Below are 22,649 nucleotides of genomic sequence, written 5' to 3'. Positions count from 1 at the left end.
TATTTCTATTTTCAGTGATAATGCATAACTAAGTAAGTAATTACTGTAATTTAATTACTTTTCCCTTGAAAAAGTAAAGTAAGGGATGTTTTTAATTTATCTTTATGAATAATTTATGAAATTTTATATTATTATTGTTTTTTATATTATCAAAAGTGCATTTTCATGTCTATCATTGTATTGTTCAACTGGTTGAGGTTGATAAAGTAATTAGTAATAAGTAATGCAATACTTTTAGAGATTATACAGTAATGTTGGCGATGTAATAATTATAGCTACTAGCTTGTAATTAATTAGCCACATTTTTTCACTTACCAAACACCAAACACCAAACACTGTCTATTTTGGATACAGGGATTCAAAGAATTTGAACCATGTAGTAAAGGAATTTCACATACATGCTGTTAACATGTTTTTAACATTTAATAACACTTCGGAGTTGTTGTCACTGCTAACTCTCTTTCATCCCCATACATGTAAAGTTACTGATTCTAAGCCCAATTTTAAGCTCTTTTGTGTTGAATTAAAGTTTTTTATATGACTCTCTTTGTTTATAAGCCAACAAGAAAGCTGCTAAAACTGCTCTCTTGTTAAAAAAACAATGATTGTTTCATTATAAGTTGCCTCATGATTTCCTGAAGATTACTTTTTTTAAGTTTCATGTTATGTATTTCTATTTATGTTCATTCATGTATTGTATGTTTAATTTCAATTGCTTTAAATGTTTTATTAATTCGTTTTTTAGTAAACTATCTCTTATAACTTGCTTGAAAGTGTGCTTTATTGCCTTGCTCTACCTTGATTTTTTAAATCCTATTTTGTGTGTGTGATACATACATGTCTCCCCTGTGATCTTTGTTCAATAAAAAAAAAAAAGGGCGGGGGGGGGGGGGGGGTACAAGTGGTTTAATATTCATAAGCCGATCTTCCACCACATTCATTACTTCGCCAGCTGACTGGCTCTCAGCGTCTCCCTTGTAGCCAATCAGAATCCCCTGCCGGGTTACGCAATTAATATTCAAAAGCCAAACCTTCATCGTAGTAGTAGTAGTAGTAGTAGTAGTACTGGTATTGGTTAACGGTCGAGAGTGACGGTAGGGGTTGCATCCTATTTTTGCACGTTGCACCTTGCACTTGCACGGATAAAAAAAATTATAGGCATGCCATGTTTATCTTCAGCATTTCAGTGGTCCGAGCTGTAAGAAGGTATTGTGAACTCTGTTGTTTAACACACGTTATTATGTGTATGTGTTGTTGTTTGACTGGGTTGACATCGGTACTACTAATAACCGAATGCTTGAATGTGACAGGGTCAAATAGACAAGCTATAAATGCACGAACTTACCTTACAAAGCTTTAGTATTGGAGGATATCTGGTTTTAGTCAGGTTATCTCATTAACTTCTCTCGGAACTAGGCAATGCAACTGGCATATGTGAAGTAGTATAAGTGTATCACAAGCAGATCAGGTTCGCATTCCCTATTTTGACAGACATGTGAAAGTGTCCATCGTTAGTACGGAAAACATTCACAGCTCGCGACCCTGCACAGCACACAGTCTCTCTTCTATATTCTCTTCTCTGTTTTATGAACAGTAATGTGTAGCTTTTCTTTTCTTTCTAAAGTCACAAGCTGCATTGAAGAGCTCATGCAATGCATGCAAGCTTTGCACAGTGGTCACTGGCTCTTTCTTTAATACAGACAGAAAGAAAGTGTATTAATACTGGCTCTTTCTTTGATATAATGCAGAGTCATTATATCCAGCTCAAAGCTCAAGATGACCCTTCAGAACGGATCAGTCGTACCCGCCCACAGCTGCTCCAGCACCGTTGACCAGAGCAACAGCCTGCGGTGGGATCTGACCCCAGAAGAGATCCGGCATCACACTCAGAGACTGATCCAGCGGATACAGCAAGCCTTCGACTCCGTGGGCTCCGTGGACATCGGGAAGGTGTGCTTCGAGAATACTCTGCAAGTCATTGCAGATGCAAAAGCAGATTATGCCGGTGAGTGGCGAATGATAGCCTAACTTTATTAGGCTTGAAGTTATTTCATCTCCTGTCATATTCACTTTTCCGTACTCTGTTTCAGCTTCACGTCATATGTTGGACTTCCCCCAGTATGTGTCTCCGTGTAAAGAGGTCAGGTTGGCGAGCACCGAGGCTGAGAAACGCCTGTCCGACTTCGATGTGGAAATGAGCATGAGGGCGGATGTGTTTCAGAGACTTATAGTCCTGCAGGTAACACAACCACACACACACTACAGTGCTGTGTTTGATCATTCCAGTGTAGAGTTATTCTGAATAATTCTGCTATTTTATTTCCTTTTATTAATGGTACAGTGGAAAGAGTATCCAATTGTTATAGGCAATCATTATAGCCTATGATTGTGTCTCAGAGCACGCAGACGAATGAACATGATTGCCACGGCTAAACGTGTGCACATACCACTAGCCCTCCATCCAAATATGTTCTTCTCCACTCGTTAGTATACAAATATTTCTGTCAAATAAGAATGGAAACAGTGCCTAGATGATTCTTAAAGGGCACCTATTATGGAATTTTGAAATTTACCTTTCATGTAGTGTGTAACATAGATCTAAGTGAACAAAAACATCCTGCAAAGTTTGAAATATGAAAGTGCACCGTATATAAAGTTATTGTCTTTTAAAAGTAAGAGTCGACTCTGAGTCATTTTTATGAATCGTTAGAAGACCGAAGCTTTTTCTCTGACTAGATGACGTCAACTTGTCAAGTTATTTGAATACGATACGCCCACTTATTGCGCTCCAAGGCCAGCAGGGAAAACATCATGGCGACGAGACGCTGTGTTCTGAAGTGCGACTCAAAAAACAACTTTTTTTCATCTGCCCAAGGAGGAGCATTTGAAGACTAAGTGGCTACAATTTATATATACAACTATACCACAGAAGTATAGTCCGAGCCTTGTGCTTTGTTCGCGCCATTTTGAAGACGATTGCTTTACCAACTTAAATGCAATCAAACTTGGATTCGCGAGCCGTCTGATATTGAAGGAAGGTTCAGTTCCAGGTGTATTTGCATCAGCTTCCTCCTCCGTATCACAACCTGTAAGTGTTATTAATAATTGTTGCTTTTATGTTTTATGTAGCATGCTTAATAATTATTTTGTTTGTTGTGTAAGCACCGTTTAGCTTCTAGGTCTTCAATGGCAATTGTATTGAGATATGTGAAGTGTTTGTCGTTGTTTTCGGAGTTGTCTAAAGAATAGAGTAATACCTCGTAGTAACGTAACTGCATTTTTTTTTTTGTAAAAACGTTATGTTTATGCATCGGGCTAACGCAAACAAAGACTGATTGTGCTTTTACAATATGAACTCTGGGCTAAGCTCGCTAACATAACATTAAATTCTTTATCTTATTTTTAGTTTTTTACTACAAACTACAAAGCAGTGGACTATAATCATTATTATAATACAATTTAATTGATAAAAGCATCATTGTACTCCGTGTTAAACAATAAGTATTATCTCTGTAAACACTGCTGGGTCATCTGACCAATCGCAGATTAGCTTCGCGCAAAGGAGGGGTTTGGAAAAACGAGTCGTTGAACGAATCATTTGGGAGTCGGTGAGCAAATCAGGTAAAAATAAATGCATATTATACGACAACAAAAGTGTTTTTTGACATTGCATGCACGTAAAACTGTTGTTGGGGACTCCCTAAACAATATTAGGAACATTTTAAATGTCATAATAGGTGCCCTTTAAGGGAAAGGTCACTCAAAAATGTTGTCATTATTTACTCGCCCTCATGTCGTGCCAAACCTGTAGAACTTTCATTCATCTTCAAAACACAATTGAAGATGTTTTTAATAGCTGTTTCCACCCACATATTTTTATGCACATTTTGGGATTAAAAACACTGGTTCGAAATGCCAAGATGGGCATAGATTATACAGATGTGCATAAATTATACAAGCATGTATAAAAAACATGTGCGTTCAATTGAGTTAGATAAATGTTTTATCCGATAATAAAACATAAACTACGATGGAAACACATTTAGCGAATAAAATTCTCGATGTGCATCACAAAAAAAACAAACATGGGATGGCATAACTAGACCAACCAGCCGGCCGATCCCGTTGCACAGCGTCTGAAATGCTTAATTAATTTATTATATAGCATATGAAAATGATTATAGGCTATAAAGTGCAGTGGCATCTCCTACAACAGCAACTTCCATTTTCCTTGATGATATTTAGTGCCTGTTTATCAGGAAGAGACAATGTTGTGTTCTCTGAATGGAAACTGCTTTATTCACTAACGTTTTATGCGATATTCCATTTTTGTGCATAATGTAAATTTGCAACTTTGAATGGAAACATAGCAAATGAAACCTAAAAGATTTCTGTACCTCCATTGAAAATCCATTCCGTCAAAAACTAAAAGCTTCAAGTTTATAAATAAGCCGTAAGTAAGAGTAATCCATATGGCCGACGGCAGCTCAAACCAGACTTAAAGTGAGACTTATATTAGCTTCCTTGCTTCTTGTATGTCAAGCAAGAACATTCAAGCCTCCATTTACCAAATCTGAATGCTCTATGTGTGTGTGTGTGTGTTGATCAATGTTTATATGCGACTAAAAGCCATGTATAGCAATTAGGTATTTTTTCAGAAGACCCTGCGTTTCGAATATGCCCGATTTCCTACTATATAGTAGACAAAAAACAGTATGTGAGACGAGGAGCATGTCCGAATTCATAGTGTTGATAAAACAGACGGTGAAATACCTGGATGTCCCACTACTTCCACTGAGTGTGCGTCTGATTGACACTTTACTATCCCATGAGGCCACGGGAGAGCATTCGTGAATCCCAGTGAAACGACACAACTGTTGGTCAAATGAAGGTTACAACATGGTGGACGCAGGCATCTAGATCTCATTTAAACTACACATTCACAGCATATAGAACGTACCTTTCTAATGGTTTGCGAAGCTTCAAAATGAGTTTCAAACCAACGTACTGAACAATGTGTGATTGCAGATGCAGTTTAGCTTTAAACCACTCGATCCAGATGGATTACGTTTACAGTGTCTTTATGAACTTTTTGAGGCATCAAAGTTTTGGTGTAATATACTTTTAATAGAGAGTCAGAAATATGTCAGAATTCATCACAATATCTTCATTTGCGCTTCAAAGTGGGGAAAAGTCTAATGCACTGTAAAAAAAATATTTTCATGATTTGTTATCACAACGTTCTTTTGTCAAATCAACTTCGATAACGAATGTGTGAAGATAACATTTTTGAGTTTCTGTTTATCAAACCATTCTTCTTCATTGTATTAACTAAAATTTTGAATTACAACAAACTCAAAATTTTAAGGCAACAAGACAAGGTAACTTGCTTTTTTAAGTTAAACCAACTTTTCTTTTTACAGCGTGGGTTTGTAACAAACTGATTAGTAGTTTTCTTCATGTAATAATTAAGTTAATTTAAATCAGTATTTTTAAAAGTTAAACCCTATTTATTAATATTGTAAACACCTCAGGGATGTGATTTTTCCGTATTTATATGGATTTCCGTATTTTCCTGAAAAGTATGACCCACGTGAATTGTGTAAATCTGAGTAAATAAATGATTGATGACGATTTAAATCGCAAAATGGCCTTAAAACAATTATTAAATAAATGTAATTTCAGGACACTATTATCATGTTAGCCAGGGTTCAAAGCACCAAATGCAGTAAAAAAAAACATTTCTAGGTTTGTGGGAATGTGATATAGCTCAGTGCGATCATCAGACAGTTGTGATGTCATTATATAAATATATAGTCTGACGCGCTGCATGTTTCAGAGGTTCAGTTTCGATTCACAGTGTGAATTCCAACTTCGTAATGAGAATAGTTTATAAATCTGTAATTATAAATAGTTTATTTAGACCTGTAACTCTCCAGCAGTCACATGCCTGCACCTGCTTATTACAGTTTATTGGTCAGTTTTCTTGAATGAATGAATATGTGTTGTTTGTTTTATGATTGGAGGTAAACAATATGACCTCTGTCATCACTCATCATTGGAGAACTTAATCTCTGGGTACTAAACAGACCGTCTGGCGAGCTGGAAACCGGGTCCAGTTTCACAGGGGTGACCCGCAAAATGAGGCATTTGGCCGTGTTGGCTGAGCACTGTGTCCAAAACAGTTTCATGTTGCGGATTTCTCAAATTAAAATGATCATTTGAGTGGAAACCTCCCGTTGGAGTGAGCTGGACACTATTTTGCGCCTTTCTACTCCAGTAACGCTCATTTGACGAGGCTGTCCTCTCTCCAGGGCATTTACGGCCTTTTTAATTGGGCTGTAATAAAGTGGTCCCGCTATTTCTACCGAAGGCCAGTATGGGGTCCTCGCTGACCCTGGAAGAGTCCACTCACAGGAAAGCATGTGACGCTTGTACGGTGTCAGTTTGGCCTGGTGTCAGAACCGCGGCAGTAAACATAACTTCAGCTATTCACTGTGCGCGTCTCAGCATTTCCCTCTTTATCTTTATAGGAAAAACAATCCAGTGGTTTATTGCCGGAGTCGGAGAGATTCCTGGGACGACTCATAAAATTAGGCAAACGGAATGGATTGCACTTGTCTGAGGATATTCAAGAAGTAGGTTTGGTTTGGTGTTTACTATAAACTTGCCTGTGAGGATGAATTCACATATGATCTTGATTCTTCTTAGTAGAGTGTCTTTATTACTATTGCAAATACTTTAGAGTATTTACTTTTTAATGATTTGAACAAACCCAAACACCTGAAAAATGGACACCTGAGCATCTGCTTCTAAGATCCTAGCAAATTTGTCACAGGAAAATACTACTTATGTTTTGTTTAGGAAACTGAGCTGCTATTATTGCCAATATAAAACTTAGCATTGAAAAATATATATATATATTTGAAAAATGTATGATAATAAACACTATTTTTAAATTATTCTGATAAATATTAAGTTATAAATGTAAAATCATGTATTGAAGTTTTTTATACATGTAAAAAAATATAATTTATAATCTATAAATGTGAAATGATTCATATAACAATTAAACATTATAATATTAAAATGATAAACGTATTAATACATTATTTTTAAATACTTAGCATTGAAAAAATACATTTATATTTATATGTATTTATGAATACCTTCATATATATGTATTTAAAAGGAGAAATACATTTTTTAAATCTCATAAATATAAAAAAATAAATTAAAAACCATGTATAAACGTTTTGTTTATACATATACAAATAATTATTTTATGTTATAATAACTGCAAATGTAAAAATGTATATGTAAAAAATTCAACAATAGTAAAATTATACATTTAAACTAATAAATTTAAATAAATTAAAAAAAGATGTACATTTATAATTTTTTGTTGAGGCTAGTAAAAACATTGGCAGGGCAATTAGAAATTTGGACTTGATTGAGCAAGCAGCAAATCTTCACTGTTGAGCCCTGGAAAATATTTTTTAAATTATTTTTATTGATCTTTCTATGTCTTTTTTCCCCTCAGGAAATCAAGTCAATCTCTAAGAAAATAAGTGAACTGTCCATAGATTTCAACCAAAATCTGAATGAAGAAAATACAGTGCTGTTGTTCTCGCAAGAAGAGCTCGGTAAGTATGTTTATCTATAAACATAGTAGTTTAACGGCGGTTTTAAGGGGCTTTCGCACCAGAGGAACGCTTTCATAGTTCCTATAACTATTGGCGAAAGTACCGGTACCCACTTTTTGGCGTGTTCGCACCGCAGGGAACGATTTTGGTTATAGGAACGCCTTACTGGGTGAAACTAGCCTGGGTTTCCCCATACTGCCTTTGCGCAGCGCGATTTTATTCTCGCTGAAAGGCAGTCTGGAAACCATGGGCCTGATTTTCGCCTCGTTTAGGGAACCAATCACAGAACGGGGAGGGAGCAGCAAGACGATGACGACATCTTTGCGACACAACTAAGCAGTTTGTTTATATCTATGGAGTCAACATGGCAGCAGACGCGAAGCTACCTTTTGATGCAGCCTTAGATATTGTTCTAAGTAGTTTAGATCGCAATTTTATTTAGAAAAAAGAGCAGCGTTTGGCGTTAAACCATTTCTCTACATACGTCATCTGGTATAATGGAAACGATTGGCTATGCGCATTTGATAGACATTCTTAGCACCCAATAAACGGCGCCGGCGCATTCGTAAACCACGCCTCAAATACGAGAAAATGAACATGTGGTTCCCAGACCCAAGTCTCAACGAGAATTGTGTCTGGCGTTAGCCAGGCTAGGGTGAAACTAAATTAGCTCTGACTTCAGAGGGTGTAACCCGGCACAACAGGAACTACCAGTGACGCAAGTGTATGTTGATTGGCCGAACGCATACCATACGAAACACCAGCACCCGCCATTTTTAAAAAGCTGTGTAAACAAACACAGTTTGCATATTTACTCCACAAACTAACTCCAGGAACAGCGATAGATGGAGTGACGCTGAAGTCCCGGCACTTCTCAACCTTTACGCTACAGAGTTGTTGATGTTGTTGAATGCTGCGCTTAAATAACGTTTCTGTCGGCCGGCTTACGTCACTTCACAGTTCCTACCGCCGGTGCGAATGCAAGCAGGGAAATTACCCTTAGAGAAACATTTGGTTCCTGCGGGACCGTCCTGGTGGCTAGTTCCTATAACTACCCCGTACGAAAGCCCCTTTAGTGAACCCATCTTGGACACACTTTTCCTCCTTTCTTTTTCAAGTGGGTCTTGCGGAAAGCTACGTGAATGGTCTGGAGAAAACAGAAGATGGGCGGTATATAGTCACCCTTGCGTATCCCCACTACTTCCCCCTGATGAAGAGATGTCATGTTTCCGAAACCAGGAGGAAGATGGAGATGGCCTTTCACAGCAGGTGCAAGGATGTACGTTCAACTCGTACTTTGGGTCAGTTAGGCTTTGGAGGATTAGCCCAACTGGAATGAACAAACTGTTATTTCAGGTGGAAAATCAGGGGAATTTGAAACTGTTTTCCAGCCCTGGCATAGAAAGCCATGGAAATAAAGCCACGTCCTAGCTATGCACTATTAACGTTTGTTCATTGTTTACAGGTGAACACTGCTATTCTTGAACAGCTGATTGAGTTGCGGGCAAGGCTAGCCAAACTACTGGGCTTCAGCAGTCATGCCAATTACATGCTGGAAATGACCATGGCCAAAAACTCAGAGAATGTGGCACGATTTCTTGGTATGTTTTCTTGTCTTTTTGTCCAGTTCTTTCTGTGAAGGATCAAAACCTACATTCAGGCACGCACAGGTTAATTCTGGCCCGACAAGGGTCTTGTTCAGTTGTTAAAGTGACCTGACAGTTTCATTATGTTGTCGTCTGTCTGTGGTGTAGCATAGACTCCTCTTGTAGCTTTTTAGTTGTGCTTTGCTGACTCTTCATTTATTTTTATAATCATAAATCGACAGATAATATTTTATCTTGTGCTGATGAAAAACAATGATATGCACTATAATAGATAGAAAATAAGAATCCGCCAACTAGTAGTTTCCTTTATTTCTAAAGTCTACCAAAATATTATTTTGTATCTGTTTAGTGAATTTTGAGTAAAAATACTTTTTAGCGTCCCTGTTACACATCTTACATAGTAATAATTACTATAGTACTTACTATAGTAGTAACAGTTAATTATGCATAATTACAAACAACTAACCCTAAACCAAAACCTAATTATGTAGAAAGTACATGTAGAGACAATATTTTGTCTCAAGCACACCTGATGCAAATAATCAAGGGCTTAATTAGTTGCACCAGGTGTGCTTTAACTAGAACACATGAAATATCTGAATTGGCTATATTTGTTGAGTGTCACGTTTGACTGCATGTTAAAAAATATTGCCAAAAGAATGGTCCAAAAAGAGAAGATATCATTGCCCTTCACAAACAAGGAACAGGAATAAGGAATAATTTTGAGACTGCAGAAGTAATGAACGGTTGCATTTTTAGTTGAATTTGGGGAAACCACTTGAACAAATCAAACAAAATAATTGAAATAGTTCAACACAACTAATCTTTCATTGCAAACAAATGAAAGTCTGTACATTTTGCCAATAAACCTGATTTGCAATGGTGGTTGAATGATTTCAATTACAACTGTACAGTATATTAGGTTCTAAGATTTGTTTTTTGAAATGAGTCGTTTATGTTCACCAAGGCTGCATTTTTTTTATCAAAAATACAGTAAAATAGTAATATTTTGAAATATTAACTGTTGATAACACTTTTTTACAATGTCCTTGTCCTAACATGTACTGTAGTAATAACTATAAATTATGCATAATTACATGCAATTAAAGGAGAACTCCGGTCAATTTTAACATTGAGCTCAATTTTTAGTAAATTTGGAGTGCTGTCAATACAGAGAACAACGACAAAAATCAGTGTTGCCTACACCGTGTTATCCTCTTTTTAAAATTTGCTCCCTATTGACTTGAATGGGGCAAGTTTTAAACTTAACCAGTTCTTAGTCTTATCATCCTTGATGTGTCATTACAAGTGCCCAGCCATGTTGAGTGATTCCTTAAGAGTGAACACGAGTGAATCTGACTGCAGTAGATGTGAAAAATATGAATAAAAATGATGTTATATCAGCCAGCGCAAATACCTGTATTTAGTTCCTGTTTTCGGTGGAAGTCCAAAGTAGTCGATTGTCGAGTTCACGCGCATAGGTTCAGTTACTATGATCACGCGCGTGAACTCGACAATTGACTACTTTGGACTTCCACCGAAAACAGGAACTAAATACAGGTATGTGCGCTGGCTGATATAACATCATTTTTATTCATATTTTTCACATCTACTGAAGTCAGATTCACTCGTGTTCACTCTTAAGGAATCACTCAACATGGCTGGGCACTTGTATGACACATCAAATATGTTAAGAGGATAAAAGCAGGTTTAAAACTTGCCCCATTGAAGTCAATAGGGTGCAAATTTTAAAAAGAGGATAACACGGTGTAGGCAACACCGATTTTTGTCGTTGTTCTCTGTATTGACAGCACTCCAAATTTACTAAAAATTGAGCTCAATGTTAAAATTGACCGGAGTTCTCCTTTAACCCTAAACCAAACCCTATTCCTACCCTAACCCTATAGTAAGTACATGTAGTTGCTTAATATTTCGCAGTACTTAAATATATAATTACAGTGTAACAATGACACCTTAAAATAAAGTGCAACCAAGCTCTTTTGAATTTGATTATATTTAAACGTAATATATTTCTGTGGTTAAAGCTGAATTTTCAGCATCATTACTATAGTCTTCAGTGTCACATGATCCTTCAGAATGATTTGATGTTCAAGAAACATTTCTGTTTATTATCAGTATTGAAGACAGTTGTTCATATGTTTGTGGAAGCTGTAAAGCATATTTTTCAGGATTCTTTAATGAATAGTAAGGGGTCAAACATTATGACCACCCACAACACAAGTGAAGCAAATCATGGTGACTATTTTGTATCAGCTGTGTGTGTGTAAAGCTCTGGGCTTTAGTATGTTGTCATAGTCAATGTGTGGGATGTGGCCAAAATGGCTGGGGCATTTTACAGCAGGATAATGTCACCCAGTACACATAGTTCCAGGCCTCCAGATTCCCCAGATCTCAATCCAAATCAAGCATCAGTGGGATGTTCTGGTACAAAACGTCCCATCCGTGGTCACTTCACCCAATGTGCAGGACTTAACGTGTCTGGTGCTAATGTTTTAGTGCCAGATAGATACCACAGGGCACCTTCAGGGGTGTCGAGCAGTTTTGGCAGGTGCTCATAATGATTTACCTCTGAACAGTCCACCTGTCTAAATAACCAAACTGTTTTTGGTGCTCAATAGATGAGTTGTATACGAGGTTGAGACCAGTGGGCGAGCAGGAGCGGCACGACCTGCTGTCACTCAAACACGCTGACTGTGAGAGGCGGGGCTTGGCCTTTGACGGACAGCTGCACGCATGGGACATGCCCTACTACATGAACCAGGTGGAACAAGTGAAGTTTGCGGTGGATAAGGACAAACTGATCGAGTACTTCCCTCTGGAGGTGGTGACAGAGGGCCTGCTGAACATCTATCAGGATCTGTTGGGTCTGGCGTTCCAGCAGGTGGAGAACGCCCATGTGTGGCACGATAGCGTCAAACTGTACTCAGTACTGGACTGTGTGACCGGAGATGAAATTGGACAGTTTTACCTGGACTTGCATCCCAGGTAAACCATTCTAGACATTCACTAATACCCCTTTTCCACCAGCAAGAACCAGGTGCTGGTTCAGAGCTAGAGCTAGAGCCGGTTCGGAGTTGGTTCTACTGACGGGTCTTCTAAGAACCGGTTTGCCTTTCCACAGGCTAGAGAGCCACAACAGAGCCAGATCTTACGTCACTGTGTATACATCTCATGTTGCCCAGCAACTGGCAGTGCCAAACAAAAACACACGAGGCTTGTTCTCGCAGACCGATCGCCGCATGACATCAAAGCACTGCGAAAGCGATCCAAAAGCACAAGGAGTCGTATGTTCTCCACACACTCCCGGAGCTCTGATCGGTCCGCGCCGCTCCGATGCATCTCGAACAAGCCTTACATCAACAATGGCGGTCGTTGCGTTACTATTGATGCATGGCTTTGCGAAACTACATCGGCATCCAAACACGGCGAATTCAACGCGTTCGTGCAGCTCGCCGTAACTTGCATAGACGGAGATTACAATCGAGCTGCTATTAGCTCGATTAGCTGCTATTTAAAAAATGGCGGTCACAAGTTTCTGTTCGTCTTGTTGGTCACGGTAACCCCGCCCCCAGCCCCTGACGCAAGCGGTTCTTACTCTAGCCCAGCAATGTTTCGGTGCTACTTAAGAACCACTTTTACTGGTTCGGAGCTGGTGCTTTGGTGGTCGAAAAACAAAGAACCGATTTGAAACTAGGCTCTGGCTCTGAACCAGCACCAGCTCTGCCTTGGTGGAAAAGGGGTATGTGAGTGTTTTATCTGCCAGCATGTGTTATGTTTTTGGATTGTCTAATTGGTCTTGGCTAACTAGTTAATTTTCCTTTACTAGTCAAGTGGTGCAACCAACATGCAAAAAAAATGAAAACAGGAAATTATATGATGGAGGTGAGATCAAGGTCATCAAGCTCATCTCTTTTGCTGTAGTGTGTCAGTAGGAAATATCAGTTAACATTTCCAAACATTCCTTTTGCCATTAATTGTAATAATCCAGTGAGATGTTTGAATGCAAAAGGAGTCTGACAACAGCCAGTGTGATCTGATCATCTCACCATCATTGAGTCTGTCTGTGATTACATGAAGAAACAGAAGAAAACTGAGACGAAGGTCAAGTTCAGGGAAGAAGGAGCTCAGACGTTAAACGTAACTTTAATTGTAAAATAAACGCAAACAACCAAGCAAAAAGAGCACCATATAAGCACAATAGAAACAGCCAGATAAAATGTCCCGGGCTCTCGGCCCCACCCTGCTTTATATTAACGTTATAAACCTTTAATACATTAGCTCATCCATGAACATGATTTCTGCCTGAGTCCCGTCAGATTGCTTTCCATCGGCTGTGGAGGTGAAGACGGCACTCCCATGATTCCACGCTCATTCACCACATCATCAAGCTACGCCTTTGTTATTGTTCTGAATAAGTGACCTCTAGTGGTGAAAATTACATATTTTGCCTTTAAACTGAAATTGAAGTGAAAACTGAAAATATAAAACAAAAGCGAATTCAAAATATTAATAAATCAAGCGTAGCGTTAGTTCTGGCAGGTCACGTTAGTCAAGCTCGCATCAGCTGACTTTCAGCTGATCCACATCTACCTATAGAAATACGACGCCACTGTATACATATATAAACTCCTTCAGTATTATAATCAGCTGTCGCGTTTCTCAGGAGCGAATTACCCTCCTCCATCCCCAGCTCCTCCTCTCGCCAGTCAGGATTTGGCATTCTGATTCCCCTTGAATCAGAATAAATTCTCGAATTATGATGTACTTTAAAATCTTGAATTCAATATATTTGCATACATTCATGTTGGTTCTGTTCTATTTACCCCAAGGTAAGGTAAGGTAATTTATTTATAAAGCACAATTAAAAACAACGGGTAGCTGTACAATTTGTAGAAACATGCAACGAGCGAATGTACAAAACATGTACAGTGTAATACATATATCTAACAACTCTCACAAAGCAAACAAGCTACCAACATATCAGCAGTTAGACAAAAAAAGCCAGAGATTTTTTTTAAAAGATACCAAGGAGGGTTATCGCTGCTCTTATCTATGCTCGGCTGCAAGGATGCGCAGGGAGTTCTCGCCCAGAACAGAACCATACCGCCAATCCAAACTGTATGCTAACTGTCGACCGTATTTGACGATAGTGGTCCTGACAGAAATACTATAATGGTACATAACAGGGTTTCTGTGGGTTCTTGATAAGTCTAAAATCCAGTAATCTGAATTTTAGTTCTTAAAATGTTGATTTAGGTCTTAACTTTATTGGCTTATGAAGTTAACGTTAGTGCTCAAAGCTGGCCGCTTCAAAGGGGACTTTGAAATGAAGGATTTTGAAGAGTTCAACCGATGGACACTTCGCTTCCATGATCCTTTGTGCAGCGTATACAATTGTGCGAGAATCGTGCCTCCTTTATTGGCTTTTTGGGTCCCCGGCCTATGCCCTTCATCTCTTCACAGTCCTCTCTCTTTTTTTCTTTTAAACATATTGTTTACACCGTAATTTCATTTTCGTTTCTATGTTTGCTTGTACATTTTTTGTCTTTCTTTTGAAGTTGACTGAAATAAACTAAACTAACTAACCAAACTAACTCTGCAGGGTAAACCCTTCGAAGGGATTATAGGGCATAGATAAGAGTCCTTCAGAATGAAACGCAGGGCCAATACAAATTTGGAAAATGGGTGAACAAAGCCATCATATTATAATTTTTTCCTTTTAATGTTGATATTTTGTTTTTTATTTTATTTTAGCCGATCAATTTCTTGGTTAAACACAGTTCTTGTGTAGTAATATTCAGTTGATTGTTCATGTTGAATGTGAATAGCTACATTTTTAGAAGTGAAAGGACATGAAATAAGTCTTAAATTGCATTAATAATGGTCTTAAAAAAAGTCTAACATTTAGCCTGTTGAAACCTGCATAAATAATACAAAAAATCACACTGAAACCAGCCTGGGAATTCATGCTGATCAGAACTAAACGAGGCTTGTTAACTTAAACCAGCCCAGTGCAGTTCTGAGTCTCTTAAGATCATGCGGATGAAATCTGATGAATACTTCGTGTGCTTCTCTAAGGAACTGACTTATTTGCCATTGATGTAATGACCTCCAGATTTATTGGTCTGTTTTACTCTCCAGGGAGGGCAAGTATGGCCATGCTGCATGCTTTGGGCTCCAGCCAGGATGTCTTCGGCCCGATGGGAATCGTAGGATGCCAGTGGCCGCCATGGTGTCCAACTTCACAAAACCCACAAGCAACTGGCCTTCCTTACTGCAGCACCATGAGGTGGAGACCTTCTTCCATGAGTTTGGACATGTCATGCATGAGCTCTGCTCCCGGGTACGTCAGTATTCTCAAACATAAAGATCGACGGCCCGAATGTCTGAGACCACACTGAATGAAAATCTCAAATCAATAAGAAGCATAACTGGTGGTGCTATTCTGTGTCAACCTGCATGCTCCAGACACGCTATGCAGAGTTCAGTGGGACGCAGGTGGAGACTGATTTTGTGGAGGTGCCGTCTCAAATGCTGGAGAACTGGGTTTGGGAGAAAGAGCCTCTCAGGAGGATGTCACGCCACTACAAAGATGGCAGCCCGATCCCAGACGGCCTGCTGGATAAACTCATAGCATCTAGAGTGGCCAACACAGGTCAGATTTGACCCCGCATTCACTTCATCTATATAATCAACATCCGTATGTTCGAAAACATACGTTTGAACTTATTTTGAGGGAAGATTATTCAGAGGAAAGTAACATATACAGTATAATTTTAGGCATATATATTTATTTATATATACATATATATATATATGCCTAAAATTATCTAACAAATATGACGAAAATTATATTTTGCACAAAGTAAATTAAGCCTATTTTGGGAACATTAAGATTTCTTTTAATTTTTTTATTCTCAATGGTGATTCTCATTAGATGCACTGTTATGCAATGCTTTATTTATAATATTTTATTTATTTATATAACAAATACTATTTTTTTGTATTAAAATAATGGAAATTTGAGGAGAAGAGAGATTTGCTTGGATGTCTCTAAAATATTGCAGTGGTCTTAAAAATAGGATTCATTTTCTTAATTAAAATATGTTTTCTTAAAGGGTTAAGTTCACTCCTTCATAGGCTGCTAACTAATTTCATCTGCCGGCCCAGAAAAGTGAGTAAAGACATTGTTAAAATAGTCCAAGTGACAAAAGTAGCTCAACCTTAAGTTTATCAACTTACTTTTTCTGCGCAAAATCCCCCCCAAAATAACGACTTTATTCAACTAATGATTTTCTTCCGTGTGGGCCTCTGACGTGAGTTCACGAGAGCACCGCGACGCATGCGCGAGAACTGAGAAGATGACGCATCGGGTCTCGATGTAGTGTTTAAAATGGTTGTAAAGTGTGCATTTCCTGGATGTCCGAATCGTGAGAAACCAACGAGAAAACGTAAAAGTACCTTACCAATGTGCCACAAAATGAATGGCTTACCTTTCACACTTTCCCATCAAATGATCGTGAGCGTCATCTTCTCAGTTCTCGCGCATGCGTCGCGGCGCGCTCGTGAACTCACTCTGCGGCCCACACAGAAGAAAATCAATAGTTGATGAATAAAGTTGTGTTTTTTGTTTATTTTGCGCACAAGAAGTATTCTCGTCACTTGATAAACTTAAGGTTGAGCCACTGTAGTCACTTGGACTATTTTAACAATGTCTTTACTAACTTTTCTGGGCCGGCAGATGAAATTACCTAGAAGCCTATGAAGGAGTGAGCCAGCTCTCAGATTTCATCTAAAATATCTTCATTTGTGTTCCGAAGATGAACGAAACAACATGAGGGAGAGTGATTACTGACAGAATTTTTATTTTTGGGTGAACTAATCCTTTAAGAGCTCAGACTAACACCAAAGTACTCTTGTGTCTTAGTTATTGGCCATATTATAAAATATTTATTGTTTTTTGACATATTAGCTCATCCTTTGCGTTCGATTAGTAATTGTAACTCGACAGTTTAATAAAAATTACACTATTAACAGTTTACTGCTGAAACATTATTCTGATCTGACAGCTTTTCCTATTACTTTAAAGAAACCGTATGTAAGAAATGTATTTCAATTCATCATAAAATGGCCCTGATATGTCAGTAGACATTAAGAAATCATGTTCATTTCAAATACTTACATCACTGACGACAGTAGTCCGGCAAGGATATGTAATTCAAAAGTGAAGTTGCAGCCCTCAACTGATGTTGATGTTGTCATGTTGTGTTTTGGCCTGATGCGCCACCCTCCACCTATCTACCAATCACGAAGTCAGTAGTGCTTCGGCATCCGGGTTGCCAGCTTTGCTCTAGTCTTGCCACTTGTTAGCAGCCTACGTTCCTGCTGGATCCTGCAGCCTATCTGGCAACCTCGAGTCAGGGGGAGGGGAGGGGATACACCGCTCTACAGTCATTTAAAAGTGATTGCAGTACCAGTTTTGGCCACAATCTTACATACGGTTCCTTTAAATATCTTCTATACATATTTGTGGTAAAGGGGTCTTTTTTTTTCTTCAAATTTATGTCAGTTTATTTTATTTCATTTAAACCGGTCTCTGTCCGCAGGTCTGATGAACCTCAGGCAGATTGTTCTCAGTAAAGCCGACCAAACGCTCCACACTAAAGACCGAGCGGACACTGCAGCCGAGTTTGCCAAGCACAGCAAAGACATCCTGGGAATCCCAGCCACACCAGGTCATAAACACTTATGCAGGCAATGAGTCCCAACACGCTTATGACACCTCGTCTAATGAGCACATTAACACATCAACGACTCTTCAGTGTTCAGCAGCTCGGTGTGAACGCTCATTTCACATGCAGAGAGCTTAGCTACCCACAACAGAGCTCATTTGCATATGGGACTGTTTTGCATTTCACTGCGCTGCTTTTACACTCTTTTTAAACTTGTGCTAAACACATTTACTGTCGCGTCTCCTGCAGACTCTTGCGCATGATACGGCTAAAAACATGGCGATGACCCTCTTGCCAGAGTCCAGTGTCTTTTAAACAAATTGTATTAACCCTTTATACGATCACTCTGACCGGATTACGGCTTTTGATTATGGTTTATGAAAACCCCAAATTCAAAATGAGAATATTGTGAAAAGGTTTTCATGAGCTGTGAGCCATAATCATCAAAATTATAACAAATAAAGGCTTGAAATATCTCACTTCGCATGTAGTGAGTCTATATAATATGTTAGTTTCACCTTTTAAGTTGAATTACTGAAATAAATGAACTTTTGCACGATCCTTTTCGAGTTTCACTTGTATATCATATAAATAATTGGTCCTGGAATCATGCCCTCAAGAATCGAATTGTGAGATACCAAAAGATTCCCACCCCTAATGTATTTATTTAAAAGATGTTATGATATTTTGTTCTTTTAAAGCTAAAGACTTGTGTATTATATCCCGTTCACACCAGGAACGATAACTATATTAGCATCCACACCAGCGGACGGTCTCGTTCTGATTATTCTAAGCGTGCGCTTGTCTGTCGCTTTAAATGCTCGAGCTCGTGACAGCAGGATGCATTCTGATTGGCTGTCTATGTTTTTATCGTTCATAAGATGGATAAAATCATTCTGAAAGTGATTCCAACGATATCGTTTCTCTGTGTCGTTATCGTTATAGCTGTGGTGTGAACTCTGCTATTCTTTAATACTTATAGTTATCGTTCTTGGGTGCGAACTGGGTGCGAACGGGCTTTTAAAGGAACACTCCAGTGACTTTTTTGGGAAATAGGCTCATTTTCCAGCTCCCCTAGAGTTAAACAATTTTACCGTTTCCGAATCCATTCAGCCGATCTCCGGGTCTGGCGGTAGCACTTTTAGCATAGCTTAGCATAGATCATTGAATCTGATTAGACCGTTAGCATCTCTCTCAAAAAATGACCAAAGAGTTTCGATATTTTTCCTATTTAAAGCTTGACTCTTCTGTAGTTACATCGTGTATTAAGACCGACAGAAAGTAAAAAGTTGTGATTTTCTAGGCCAATATGACTAGGAACTATACTCTCATTCCCGCATAATAATCAAGGAACTGCTGCCGTACCAGCAGCGCAATGATATTACGCAGCTCGGTAACTTCCAACGTGACTGGCACTACGTTTGTAATATCATTGCCTAGAAAATCGCAACTTTTCATTTTCTGTCGGTCTTAGTACACAATGTAACTTCAAGAGTCAAGTTTTAAAGAGGAAAAATATCGAAACTCTTTGGTCATTTTTTTTGAGAGAGATGCTAACGGTCTAATCAGATTCAATGATGTATGCTAAGCTATGCTAAAAGTGCTACCGCCAGACCCGGAGATCGGCTGAATGGATTAGAAAACGGTAAAACTGGTTAACTCTAGGGGAGCTGGAAAATGAGCCTATTTAAAAAAAAAAAGAAAAGTGGATTGTTCCTTTAAGCATTGATTTCATATTTCTTTCTACATGTTCTCTGCAGGCACGAACATGACGGCTAGCTTCAGTCACCTAGCCGGAGGGTACGACGGCCAGTACTACAGCTACCTGTGGAGTGAGGTCTACTCCATGGACATCTTCTTCAGTCGCTTCAAGAAGGAGGGGGTCTTGAATCCAAAGGTTTCACTCTTGTTATTCGAGCTTTCCATTGGTCCGAGTGAATTAATAAACCACGTGACTGATGTTTATGACATACAGTCATCATGGCACAACACATTTTAATAGAGAACTGAGTCATAATAGCAGTTGTTAGTTTCCACATGACTGATGTGCCAGCATTTCCACATTCATATTTCCATTTAGGGCATGTAGCAGACTCTTATCAAGAGTGACGCACATGTGGGGTCATTGTCAAACTGCTGTAGAGGGATTATCTGCCAAGAGGAGATACATATTATTTATAATTATAGATACCTCAGGAATAGTGCTAGCTGAGAATAGATTGTTCATACAATTGTTGTGTAAATGAGTGAGTGTTGTGTCATAGTTAGTCATAGTATTGTTGAAGGATGAGTCTGTGTTGCATTCAGAAGAAGATTATTTGTGGAGCGATTTCACAGTGTGTGTGTGTGTGTGTGCGTGTGAGTGTGCGTGTGTGTGTGCGTGCATTTGTGCGTGTGTGTGAGAGTGTGTGTGAGTGAGTGAGTGTGTGTGTGCGTGTGTGTGTTTGTGCGTGTGTGTGTGTGAGAATGTGTGTGAGTGTGTGTGCGTGCGTGCGTGTGCGAGAGTGTGTGTGTGTGTGTGTGTGCGTGCATGTGTGAGTGCGTGCGTTTGTGCGAGTGCGAGAGTGTGTGTGTGTGTGTGTGTGTGAGTGTGTGTGTGTGTGCGTGCGTATGTGAGTGCGTGCGTTTGTGCGAGAGTGTGTGTGTGTGTGTGAGTGTGTGTGTGTGCGTTTGTGCGAGAGTGTGTGTGTGTGTGTGTGTGTGTGTGCGTGCGTTTGTGCGAGAGTGTGAGTGTGTGTGTGTGTGTGAGAGAGACCAAATTACCCCAAAAGTAGTAATACCAGTAAATTACATGGAAACAATTTTATATATCATACAGAATGATGTTTTCTGAAAATGTAAAATTGCATTATGTTTTCTGTGATGTTTAGGTACCTTTGTATTTGAGGGAGAAAATGATTGTGCATATAAGCAGCAAGTGTGTGTTTTGACATGCAGGTGGGCCGGGAATACAGGCGTGTGGTCCTGGAAACGGGAGGTTCAGTGGATGGCATGGATATGCTGAAAACGTTCCTGGGTCGTGAACCATGCCAGGATGCGTTTTTCCAGTGTAAAGGACTCGCCCAAACAATCACAGAACAAAACTCTCATTGACACCGGACTGTGAACTACAGGAAAGCAACTTTTCTGAATATATAGAGATCCAATGACACATGCATCCTTAGTTTTCATTCTAATTGTAGTGATATACAGAATAAATGTTATGTATAAGGTTTACGTTGTATTTCTCGCTGGTGTCTTATTTCATTAATAATCAATTACACATTTGAATGAAGGTAAGCTATAAGCTTTTATGCAAACTGAGTCATGCATGAAGAGTCTTCAAGGTCTGAAATAATCAATAAAATAATAGGGTTAACTTCAAAGCTTAATTCAAAGAGATAATGGCTCATTTTGCTGAACTTTAAGTTAAGTGAAATGACAGTGTAAAGTGCAACATTAAATATTTATTTCCATGATGAATAATGTATTTGCAATATAAGCATCATAACATTATGTAAATAAGTATGCAAATACAGTAATATGGTGCTGCACACAAGTAATTATAAACCTGACATATAATGCCTCGTTTTATGCCGTATCCTTGGCCTGATAAGTCGAAGACCCCAGTCATTGAAGATTTAAAGTGACAGTGGCACCAGTGAGCACTAGGGGGAGACAGACACCAACCGATAGCACTCTAAACGAGCCAGTGTCTTGAATAAAACAGCTTTTCACTATTGTATCACTATTACATAAAATATTAACTAGAGACTAAATACCACTACTTTTCTGGTATATTGCCATTTACTACTATTTTTTAACGAGCACTTTGTAAGACATATTACCAATGCCCCTCATACAGTTAAAGCCATGATAACAACCAAAACTCACACGTTTTTCATGATGAACACTTAAAAAAAAAAAAAAAAAAAAGCACGAACCAGCCAACCTTGCGTGAAACGTGATCGAGGCTCTTCCTCGTTACCAGGGACCCACATTTTCCATTGGATTAAACTGTACGCCTATCAGCTGTTGCTCTGTGTTGATGGGGTTCGACGGAGGCCCCCACCAGCTTTAGCATCGGGGCTGAGAAGTACGAGTCATTTTAGCGAGTCGGTTCGTTCGAACGATTCATTCCAACAAGCCGGTTTCCATGTAATTCACTGATTCGTTGAATGTATCACATTACACTTTTCCCAAAAATACTCACGCGACAATTTAAGTGTTCGCTTTTGTAGTAAAATAAATATTACGATTTCATTGTGTCTATGCTTTTAAATAATAATTTAAATAATTTAGCTAGTCGGTTGGTTAAAACGATTCGTTTTAACCCAAACAAACCGGTTTCCATTCCATTCGATTCACTGATTCGTTCATGTGTCACACGCTTTTCCCAGAAATCCCCACGCGACAATTTAAGGGTTTGCTTTTGTAGTAAAAATAAATAATAACATTTAATTGTGTCTATGATTTTTAACAAACGTTTTAATAATACATATTAATCGTTCTGTTTTATGAGATGAGAATAGGAAAGTCCACACACAGCTATAACGACGATTACTAATCGCTTTTATTTTTCCAGTCGAATGATATACACAGAATCGGATCATTGTAAAGAACCTGTTCAGAAGAACCGATTCGCTGGTGAATCGAACATCCCC

General features: G+C 38.7%; 1 protein-coding gene across 3 annotated transcripts; it reads left to right on the top strand.

Annotated features, from left to right (window-relative positions):
• Positions 1-1,013: 1,013 nt before the first annotated feature.
• nln (neurolysin (metallopeptidase M3 family)) lies at positions 1,014-21,621 on the top strand. 3 transcript variants are annotated; one of them, XM_079599759.1, is made up of 13 exons: positions 1,014-1,094; positions 1,749-2,005; positions 2,091-2,239; positions 6,534-6,638; positions 7,544-7,646; positions 8,765-8,925; positions 9,112-9,247; positions 11,893-12,259; positions 15,416-15,617; positions 15,743-15,929; positions 17,881-18,009; positions 19,767-19,903; positions 20,944-21,504. In XM_079599759.1, exons 2-13 carry the CDS (start codon positions 1,777-1,779, stop codon positions 21,097-21,099), a joined length of 2,061 nt encoding a protein of 686 aa, XP_079455885.1. In that variant the 5' UTR covers positions 1,014-1,094; positions 1,749-1,776; the 3' UTR covers positions 21,100-21,504. The 3 variants fall into 3 exon arrangements, with proteins under 3 accessions (XP_079455885.1, XP_079455883.1, XP_079455884.1); XM_079599757.1 differs by having other exon boundaries at positions 1,041-1,206; positions 20,944-21,621; XM_079599758.1 differs by having other exon boundaries at positions 1,076-1,198.
• Positions 21,622-22,649: the final 1,028 nt, after the last annotated feature.

The sequence above is a fragment of the Phoxinus phoxinus genome, assembly GCF_949152265.1.
Source record: "Phoxinus phoxinus genome assembly, chromosome: 23".
Taxonomy (NCBI): domain Eukaryota; kingdom Metazoa; phylum Chordata; class Actinopteri; order Cypriniformes; family Leuciscidae; genus Phoxinus; species Phoxinus phoxinus.
The sequence above is the reverse complement of the archived record's forward strand: the minus strand, read 5'-3'. Positions and strand labels throughout refer to the sequence as shown.